Source organism: Cryptomeria japonica, chromosome 8 (genome assembly GCF_030272615.1).
Source record: "Cryptomeria japonica chromosome 8, Sugi_1.0, whole genome shotgun sequence".
Taxonomy (NCBI): domain Eukaryota; kingdom Viridiplantae; phylum Streptophyta; class Pinopsida; order Cupressales; family Cupressaceae; genus Cryptomeria; species Cryptomeria japonica.
In genome coordinates, this window is record NC_081412.1 from 685,436,391 (window position 1) to 685,447,459 (window position 11,069).

The following is an 11,069-nucleotide window of genomic DNA, read 5'->3' on the forward strand; positions in this document are numbered from 1 at the left end:
TAGCTGCTTTAGCATAGTTTCAATAGCATTCTCATGTTGCAATGAGCATTCATACAGACTTGACTAATCATATGCAGCATTAAATACTATTTAGTAGCAGATTCAATTTCAAATATAAATATTCAATTTCACATATAAATATGTAGGTCATCTTCTGCTACTTATTATTAATCATTTTTCTGACAGAAGACGTCATTGGGAACTTCAAGCTCACTCGACATAGGCATAAGACAACAGAACATCTGACAAGCTGATTATTTATTCTTTTTGAGAAAGCTAAATTACAATTTGGATGAACTCCTGAAGATGCTTTGCATTCCTTGCAAATTCTCAAGCTCATTTTACATGTCTTTCAACCTGCAAATATATTTTCTATTTCCAAGAAATTTGTTCACATTCATTTTCCATTATAGCTCTGGATATTGTGTACAAATACATGTTGCATCATGCAATTATTGTTAAGAATTGTTTGATAAGATACATGAATTGACAAACCGCTTTCGCCTGCCAAACGTAAGATACATGAATTGGTAAGTACCTTTTGCCCATTAAGATACATGAATTGGCAAGTACCTTTTGCACATTGAGTGTAAGATACATGAATTGGCAAGTACCTTTTGCACATTGAGTGTAAGATACATGAATTGACAAGTACCTTTTACCCACTGTGTATCACTATGAATCTAAATACTAATAATTTGCAGCTTTAAAGAAATGAGAACTCATAAAGGAAAAAAGCCTGTTAAGCGAATGTGATCCAAAGTTCGGCGTAGACCATATTGAACCATGGCTGCATTGCCTCGCCTAAATCCTTCTCCATATGCTGGTGAAGAGTCATTTGCAATTTGGTGCAGAAAGAAATCCCCTAGTTTCTTTTCCATCTGAGACTTACCACCCTTTTTTGATGAAGATGAAGAAGATGCTCCTGATGAAGTTGAAGCTCCTTCACTGCTTGATCCTGACGTGACCTCAGACTCTAGCCACATATGTGAAAGCACCTGACATATACCCTCCTCAACCTCAGGGCTGAGGCCACGAAAGCCTGCAGAATTTACAAGTTATGGCAAGAAAGACCACTCAATAGATAATAAATTGATTAACTAGAAGAGACAAGAAATGTTACCATTAAGGCGTAGCCATCCATGCATCAACTCATGTGCCAGAATGGATCCTGTTAGTAACCTGTATCCAACCAAAGAAATCCATCATTAGAACATACAAGTTCCTAGATTTTAGTAGGAATCAGTAACATAACCTTCTCGCTTCCAGCTATAACAATTGACAACAGATCATTATCTCATTGAAACATAATTTAGCTGATGGACGTTTAAAACATTGAAGTGATAGCTGACTGATTATTCATAATAATTTCATATCATAGATGTTGACATGTTTCATCATTTACCATTTCCTGGGAGTCCCACTAACATGGAAGTTATCCCACAAAATTGTTTCCAAATTATCTTTCTGGGGAGGAACAGCCTTTCCATCAACAGGAGCTTTTTTTTTTTTGATGAATAAGTGTCAGCATTCTATTAATTAGAGAATAATATTACACATTTATATAAAAAAAAAAGATGGGCGGATACGAGATCGCACACCAAGAGTCATATGGGGCTGAGCCCCTTCAACAGGAGTTTTTGGATTCATTATGCATGGAAGTATAGAGAAAAAAGAGTCACTTCATCTGTGGTATATGCTACAAATTTACAAGCACCATTCTTTTGGAAGACCATCATTTTTGCCATTTACAAAAGTAGAATCCAGGTAAATTTTGCACATTTCAAGTGTCGAACTCTACATTTGATTATCTTGAATGTTGATCATTTTCCTTTCAATTAGTGTATTTTTGTAAGCCAGACTCTAAAGTAATTGATGACTAAATGAGCTAAAGTTCCAATATGTATGATCGGAGTTTTAATGATAACATCAAGACTAGAGCCAGAATACAAAATAGGATGACCGTAATAAAAAGAAATACCATCTACATAAGGAGTATGAACTTCATTTACCTTGGAAGGCCATAAAGAATGAGAATGGCTGTGACTTCACATCTCCTGGTAAGTTTCTGTGGCTCAGTTCTCATATTTATAACTCGGTTTCCTCCAATTCGTGGCCTTCCAAAGATCTATTACAAAAAGAAATTTGCAATTTTCAGAAAAAAAAAGGAAAGAATGACACAAATTTCGAAATAAACATTGGAGCCGATTCTGCCCTGCAGGAAACGAATATATAAGTTCTTACACTGCTGACTGTCTGTTCCTCTGAAAGACAGAGTCCTCTAGTCTCTGGCATGTGATGATGTCCCTGAAAACAGAACAAAACCGATTTCAAATGTGCAAAAGTTTAAGATAGAATAAGTGAAAAAAGAAAAGAACATAACTGTAGACAAAACCAATAATGCTTACATCCTTCTCCCCCTCCATGGCTTCATTTAATGCTTGTCTTTCAACCAGCAGCATAGGTATTTGCTGATCTATTCTCATATTCATGCCTTCATAATAGTCCCTAATTTCATGGTAAAGTGATTGACATTCTCCTGTTTCCATCACAGATGAGTCCAGGCATTCGAGGCACAGTTTACGACCATCCTCCAGAGAAATATACTGCACATCCCTTGGCTAAAACCAGAAAATTAAATATTAGGAAGAATATACAGGTCTGGGAATAAGAAGAATCAGTAGTTATCTCAATGTTTTCAGTCAATATTTCTACTAGAAATAGGAACCATTTTTAAGGTAATGAAGATGGTATCTATCAGAGTTATACTTGAAATTCAAAAAACTATCAGCAGGTCCCAGATTGTGACCCTTTACCTCCATACGCTCACAACTACAGCACCGAGGAGTGTCATCGTGTTCATGTGTAGGGCAATAGCGCTGCTGCCAAAAGGGGTGGGCTCTGTACTCAATCAAACCAGCTCTATTTGTGGGGATCTGCGAGCATAAAATGTTTTAAATTATAAGAAGCATAAACAGACATAACTAACAACAAAAGTGAGCAAATAAATTACATAAAACATATTAAGTAGCCTAGAACTTCCTGAGTGTGGAATTGAATTCTTAATATTTATACAATTGGAAGGCCATCAATCCAGTACTGACCCATTAACAAATTCAACCAAATATTAACATGTTAGAAGTGAAAATCAATAGTGCCTGAATGAAACAATCGGTCATAAGCAAGCATGTGTTCTGAGGGGCTTACTTGCAAATTTACTTTAATACTTGTAGGCAATGGCATGTGCAGGTCGTATGATCAGGGTGAATAAAATGTAGAGGATATACTATATAGCAAAAGCATTATTCAAAGAATTGAATGTTTCTTGAACACAAAGCAACTTCCCACAGCTAAAAACTGCATCCCATGGTTTAGAAACTCCAGAACCAAAAAGAAATATTCAATAACACTATGATTTAATGCTCAGAGAATTACGGAGTTAAAAGAAAGGATAACTGATAACAGACTAGGCTAAATGGTATCAAAAATTCTTACAATCGCCTTTGAGGTGATCCATAATATGTAATACTGCATGGAAAATAAAGACACAGATACCCAGCAAAATTAACCTAATAATAAAAGTGGGGCCACCATGTATTCTGTATTTGGAGTTTATATAAGTCCTGCTTAACCTAAGTCAAATAGAACTCAACTCAACTTAAACAGTTGGAATCTCTTTGATAGAATAGTTTACAAATGTAACCTTATAAAGCTTAATAAATATTTAATGTTTGGCAATAATACCAGTATATAAGATCGATAAGAGAAATGAACTTACAAACTGGTGGCAGACATCGCATTTTGGATGGTGGAGTTCCTTGTAACAAGCCTTATGATACGGATTATTTCCTGACATGGAAAACTGCAGAAAAAATAACTTATTATGAATAATCACCTGAGACTGCCCATACAAAAATCAAAGACACAAATAGCATCTGCAATACATCACATTCCTGTATGCATTATAATTAAAAACTTGTGGATACAACTCCTCACACAAACAGTGACAAAGGAGCATCTTAGATCTTCCATCAAACAAAACAAGCACTCAATTATCATTAAGGTGCAATACCTCACGTTCAGATATGGCCTGATGACATGCATGGCAACGAAAACAATGTGGATGCCACACAGCTCCCATACAACTCAAAAACCGTCCATAGCCTATCTCATGATTGCAGCCAGCACAAATCCTGTCAGATTGAGCAGCATAAATGATTAATCAATTTGGAATAATAAGCATGCAGAATGCACTCTATCAATCAATTCACATGTCAAAAAACAAATATTTCTCTCTACCCATCCACACAATCATACACACCTCACGTACATAATCATATGGTTTACAATCAAAATTCAATCATCCAATCCAATTGTTAAGAATGTGAATTTCAACAATGATAACTTACTGGGGGTTTAGAAGAAAGAGACAAGATATTGATATTATTATATTAATGTCCACAAATGGCCAAAATTGATTAATGGGAATTGAATTTACATTCACTCTCAATAAAAAAGTACTAGAGTAGAAAAAATACTTAGAAGATTAAAATGTAATTAGGATCAAAGCTAAGAACACAAAAACAATGATCATGTAAGGGGGCAAATCCTAGCCATAGAATAATATATATATATATAGACACACACGCACATAAGTGAAAATAAGTAAATGAAAGCTAAAATTGAAGACAAAGGCAGGAAACTGGTGCAGCCATATAATTATCAATGACAACAATTATTCTCCCATACTTTCTACTACTTCAGTCTATTGTTCTCAAACTTGGAATTGCTTCAAATATAGTTGGACAACAAATATCAAGACCAATAAATTCAAAATATATGAAGTAAGTTACAGTAATCTAAACATGGCATAAATCTTAGGACAATGTTGACCATTCAAATTGGATGACCCATCAGTTGATGGAGTGTATAGCATCTGGTCTAGATCTACCGATTTTTCAACGATGGGCCATGAATACCAGACATATCATAGGAGAAGCCACTGTCTAGCTGAGAAATGAGTTGAACAAGAAGTAAGATACGTAGCAGAATCTTCCCTGTAATCTCAAATTTGTAATGAAATAAGAACTGCTGCTGAAATTTTCTGCCACTACATGACAAATCAATCACTTCAATTTGACATAAAAATTGAAATGCAGACACATATAGATTAGCAAGCATAGATTAGGGTAATACACATTCAAATGCCAGCACCTAATTTTGGGCACACACTCACTCTTACCACTTTCAGAATAAAATCATAAATGTTATCTCAAACAAATTTCAAATATTGGAGTGAGAGATACAATATGTAAACTTCCATAGATCAGTTTTCTTTAATTCTGGCATCTATTTCTTACTATAATTATATGGAGATTATTACTTATCTGGGAACACAAAACATATATCTATAAACAATATCTTTTGACAAGTCCTAGGAAAATTCCCAGTTAATGTTAGCCAGATGAAATAATGGAATGAACCATCAAAACTCCTTATAGTTACACCTTGATTTGCACCCATTATGCTTTGATTCTACATCTAATCATTGTACTTTTGATTCAATGCAATGAAGCATAGAGCATCCTGTATGGATAAGATGTCTAGCAGGGAATAACAACTGAAGAGGGTACCTTGCCTGTAAGATGAGGTAGAGTAGAATACATACAGAAGTCATCCAGGGTAGACCAATCCCATCAAGCACTTTTGTTGCATCATCTAGTATCTTTTCAAACTTAACTATCCTAGTTAATTGTATACAACTATAGTCTATAATGAATCAATGATACAATGACTTCCTGCTTTGCATTATCGGAGTTTAAGATTAGATTGTTACTACAGATTAAATATAGGTTACAGGCATGTCCATTTGTATATATGCAAAAATAGAAATACAATAAATGCATCTCACTTCACATCAAACACGTGGGAAAACATAGATTAGCACAGCACAGCTACAATGTTAGTAGTTGTGCAAAGAAGTTGTCCAAGAAAAGAAAAAGATCTTGTATACCACACCTGCAACCTCTCAAATGTGAATGTAGAGGAGAGTGGCTGGGTAGGTTCTGCTTTGGAGCCATTTCTATGCTTGCTTGTAAAGCACGGGCAAGTTCTTCATCCTCGTCCTGTGCATTGCTGCCTGAAACCAATATCAGGAATAAATGGTTAAAGTGCCTGAAAATTTCCTCAAATATGAGATATCATGTTAACAGTGAGTTTCAAAATTCATTTTTTTGATCCTATGCATTGCATAGAGATTGTCCAAAAGTTTTTGAATTCATGTTCTTCTTAAACTGACAGTTTACTTTACAATATTCTGTAATATATGTCCTTTTCAACTTATTTAATCTTCATTTCGTGTTCAAAATAGACTTATAAATCAACAGAACATAGAAATTGAAAATTTGTATAATTATTTAATATTAATCATGGATATGTCTAGCAAGGGGTACTCAAGACAAACAAACCCTTATGTTTATACAATTGATAAGGTATGATAGTTCAAATCTTGACTCAAGATATAATTTTTTCTTCTTAAAAATATATAGCAGTTAGGATGACAAATGCCCTAGCCTTTGTTGTAACTCAATATTCACATAGATTGAAATTGGGACTTTCTGCAGTGGACAAATCATAGTTACTTCTCACAATATTGTTGGGGTGGTAAAGACAGTAAAGATTTTAATATTCCCACTGAATATCAGGAATTTCTATAGTGTGCACAGTTAGTTGTTTCTCACAAAGTTGTTGGGTTCACATACTCCATAGCCTTGGCCACGTGACTTATAAAGCTATAGAATGTTGGGAGCTTCCCCAACATTACTTTAACCATCCTTCCTATAATCCATCTTTTTTGGCATGACCTTGCTATTACTTTAACCATCCCTCGCAAATGTAGGTAAAACACACTGTGAGAGATGTTAAAAGATGCTTATGTGGCAGAATTCAACTTTGAAAAATAATTCACAAGTGTTTCCTATTAGATAAAATGATACGCATCTCCTCCTTGTGACAAATATGTAATTTGAAATGTTCATGAGATTTTTAATAAATGTTTGAACGCAGATTTTGATTCCTCCTCATAAAACTGAGCATAATATTCACCACCAAAGTAGAATTCAATATGGCAAATAAATATTGTCACAATAAATCTCTCTTATTTATTAATATGATGATATCAAATCTTAAACAATGATATAAACCAGATATTTAACCAATTTCACTTAAAACTTATGAAGATGCTAGTACAGAACTGATATACAGTCAAAACCAGGCAAAGTGACAGACAAAATCCAGAGTTCCATTATTTTTATTTGGCAATTTAGGATGTACTTCTGCAAGAAAAACTCCTTGCGTGCTGATTTTGAATACATAACTAACTTTAATACTTCAATCTTAAGACATATATCACTCAAATTAGTCTCTTTTCAAATTAGAAGACATGTGATAAGACAAAAGCTTTAAAATTTCTGAAATCATCAAATGTACCATTTGGTTTTGTCAAATCTTCTGAAAGAGAGAGTGCAATTGCATGATCCAACTCCTCAGTTTCTTCCTTTGATGATGGACCATCCTGAATAATAATCCAAATACTGTAAGCAAGAGAATGTGTATCAAATTTTGATTACAAACTTTCTTCTATTGAAGCACCAAAGCCATAGCTATATGATTAAAAAACTAAAAAGCTAAATAGGAATCTCAATGGAATTTGTCTGTTTCTCAACCTCACTAGTAATCTATCTGAAAGCAATCACTGGTGATGAACAAAAAAATCAATGATATGAGAAGATTGAAGCTATTTAAATTATAATGAGCACTGCCAAGTATATTACCATGGGACTTTGAGGCAAATGCCAAATATGATCATCACCTCCAAACCCTTCAGGACAGCGTCCTTCTGATGACTTGTGAGTTGAACCCTTGAAAAGCTTTCCAAGCCACTTCATCATTCGTGATTTTTTACAAGCATATGCCGGTACAAATTGCCCTGCATGTTTTAAGCCAAATCAGCTAAACCAGACAATAAAAATAATTGTATTGCTGGTCTAATTCTGAAGGAAGTACATGATGCCAAGACACGATGACTGGGTTATACTCACCAAGTTATAAGATTAATAGGAAACAAATGCCAAGACATGATGCCAAGACACTAAGGGGCAGACTAACAGTAAACAAATTATCACAAGAAAAACATTGGAAAATGTCTTCAGAAGAGTGTGGTCTATAAGTTAGAAGAGGCATTTATGTAGGCAAAAGCAAGAGTATTGAGCTTTTCCTGTTGCATGGTTGGGGCAATTCTTCCTGCAATATGGTGTATGCCCCACATCACTGCAATCAACTGGCTTGCATATCTCCTGTTGGAAAATATCTCCATAGTCAAGCTTTAGCATTCAGTGCCTTAATCAGCACAGGCTAACTGTTAAATATTAACAAACATGCATGTCTATGAAATTCCCTGCTCATGAATTGATTCTGGAAGTTTGGTTGATGCAAGAGGTTGTGGGTTCAAACCTCGTTAGTGTCCCTTGTGTAAATGGACTGGTGAGGCCCGATCTATCCCAAGCTAAGTCATGAGGTCAAAACCCAAGGGGTACAAACATTGAAATAATCTTGTTCCAGGGAGGTCTTATACACCCTAGAGGCACACTAACTGGGCACTGACCTAAAATATGGCCTTTACCTTTCACAATGTGCACATATGTCTAAGTTTGTATATAATAACATATCGTATACGACTCAGCTGATAGGTAAGTAATCGAGGCTCTACAAAGCACTTGATAGAGTTCAAATTGCTATCCTACTAGGATATGGACAAACTTGACAATGAAATGCAGAGCATAAAATTGCCTTCAAAACTAAAATTACGAATACATTGTCTGGCATAAAAACCTCCTAGAACAAGTAAATTGATAGGCATATATATACTGTAGGTGAAGAACAAAAAACTCTAGCCAATTTTCAAAACATGTTCTTCTTTAAAAAACAAACTGATGAGTGTTTGTAACTAATAGCTCGAGCCAAATTCAGAAGTTCTTTTGCTAATGTTCAAATAATTTCAAAATAGGTTTTAATAGGCAAATTGATGGATGCATATGCATGAGACCAAAGGCCAAACTTTTCAGCTAATTTTCAAATATTTCCAAATAATTTTATAAGTAAATCGATAATTGTATATAGACAGCAGAGCTCTGAGCCAAAAACAAAATAGCCAATTTTCCAGATAAGCTCTCTCGTTTTAAACCCAAATGAGGGCCACATATACATCATAACTCAAGACCACACATTTTTAGCAAATTTTCAAATAGTTTCAACGTAAGAAAACCAGAATAAATAGCCTACCAAAAATGCAAGGTTGCACAATTTGCTTCATCCTGGGTGATCCCATTGCCAAATTCAAGTAGCACTTCTTTATATATTGATGATATAGCAAACTTTATAAAATATCCCAAATCTGAAATTTAAAACCCTCTGAGCTTTTCCCAATACCCCAACTGCCCTTTGTTTCAGACTACCATAAATTTCAATTGAATAAGAACCGAAATTCCAGCAATGCACATAAATTTTCTGAGAAATTCTTCGCCTCTTTTAGGGTTTGTAGGGCAAACTCAATAGACCCAATTTTATTTAACAAGCATATATCATACAACAGGGTTTAGAAATGGGACAAATGCTGTGTATACTTATGCAATACAAAAGTACATATGCATTGTGTATATCAAAGGTAAAGTTGCAAAACAGAGCATCTACCTGTATATTGAGCCGACAGGGTAAAGATGAAAGGAGATTGGATGCCAAAACAACTTTGAAATGTCTTCACATGCAAGTAGTGTAGGCGAAGAAAACCCGCCACCCTTGATATACACTATATACCCACGTAGAGATTCCATTGTAAAAATATCCATTCTTGATTACGAGAGGAGATGTCTGAACAGGGTTCTGGAAAAGTCACGCCGACGTCGGAAACTTTTGGAATATTGAGAGAAGGACAAGGTTGAACGTCCCCAAACTGTTGCATGCTTTTCCTTTTCCTATCCGGGCACATATTATACCGGTGAAATTCGCACGCCCATGCCATTCATTTCCCATCTAGTTTTGGGCACAATGCAAATGGCTCCCACTTTTTGCTGAATGATATTGACAGCCATCTTGGATTCCAAATTTAAGAGAAATGTAGTTTTGTTTTAAAAATGGCAGTAGAAAATTCTATATAAATGGTAAATAGTGAGGAATTGGAGTAAATTACTGATTGAAATTTCTAGCAATAAGAGGAACATATTTCTTCTTTTTAAGGGAGACATACATATCATGGATGTAGACAAACTGATGATAGATAAAGGCAAGGGAGATATATAGATTTGTTGAGCATCAAATCTATAAGATTGTAATAATGTCAAATTCTAACAATCAAAGTCTTTATGTCTATTGGTACTCTTTCAAGTGTAAGACCTTAGGACTTATGGATAGTCAACCCATACCATTTAGAGTAAGAGTTGGTAGCTATTGCCACAACTAACTAGAAGAACTTGCACAAGGTGTAGATTATGTAGATCCTAAAGTGGGCCCACATAATACTCAAATCTGATTACAACAAATATTGATAGATTTGTAACTTTTCCTAATGCTCTATTAACTAGACCTATAGCAACCCATGAAATTGAAGTGAACATAACCTATATCGGTCAATGCACAAGAGCACTATGTGAGGTAATTCATCCTCTATGATATTTGAAGTAGATTTGCCCCTTTGTGTCTTAGCAAACATCAAGACCCACTCTCCTACGAATCTCTAGTACCTTCATCCTAGGTTCATCATGACTCAACATAAAAGAGCATGGCATCAAAAACAAGACACAAAAATTGGCATACAAAAATTTTGAACATGTTTTTAAAATAATCTACACAAAAATCCATAAAGTAGATACAAAATCCCCCATTACCAAACATTCGAATTCAATTTCAAAATTCAATTTTTTCTAAGTATTTTAATGCAAAAACCAAAAATTTCATTGAGACTCCATCAATGGATCTCAAATTTATTCAAAATGTAAATTTCAAATTTTCCAAAACCA

General features: G+C 34.7%; 1 protein-coding gene across 2 annotated transcripts; it reads right to left on the reverse strand.

The window, feature by feature from the left end:
• Window positions 1–241: 241 nt before the first annotated feature.
• LOC131032379 (LIM domain-containing protein HDR3) lies at window positions 242–10,071 on the reverse strand. 2 transcript variants are annotated; one of them, XM_057963341.2, is made up of 12 exons: window positions 9,748–10,071; window positions 7,833–7,987; window positions 7,489–7,573; window positions 6,019–6,139; window positions 4,073–4,193; window positions 3,779–3,862; window positions 2,817–2,936; window positions 2,409–2,621; window positions 2,245–2,307; window positions 2,013–2,128; window positions 1,124–1,182; window positions 242–1,042 (listed from the first exon to the last, which is right to left on the reverse strand). In XM_057963341.2, exons 2-12 carry the CDS (start codon window positions 7,947–7,949, stop codon window positions 723–725), a joined length of 1,419 nt encoding a protein of 472 aa, XP_057819324.1. In that variant the 5' UTR covers window positions 7,950–7,987; window positions 9,748–10,071; the 3' UTR covers window positions 242–722. The 2 variants fall into 2 exon arrangements, with proteins under 2 accessions (XP_057819324.1, XP_057819323.1); XM_057963340.2 differs by lacking the exon at window positions 9,748–10,071 and adding an exon at window positions 9,340–9,701.
• Window positions 10,072–11,069: the final 998 nt, after the last annotated feature.

Excerpts from the sequence above, each read along its gene's own strand:
- LOC131032379 (XM_057963340.2), bottom strand. The coding sequence starts at position 9,385 with ATGGGATCACCCAGGATGAAGCAAATTGTGCAACCTTGCATTTTTG. Across the intron at positions 7,988-9,339 it reads TGTGCAACCTTGCATTTTTG|GGCAATTTGTACCGGCATAT; the intron begins GTAGGCTATTTA and ends TAAAACATGCAG. Across the intron at positions 2,129-2,244 it reads AGGAACAGACAGTCAGCAGT|ATCTTTGGAAGGCCACGAAT; the intron begins GTAAGAACTTAT and ends TTTTTGTAATAG.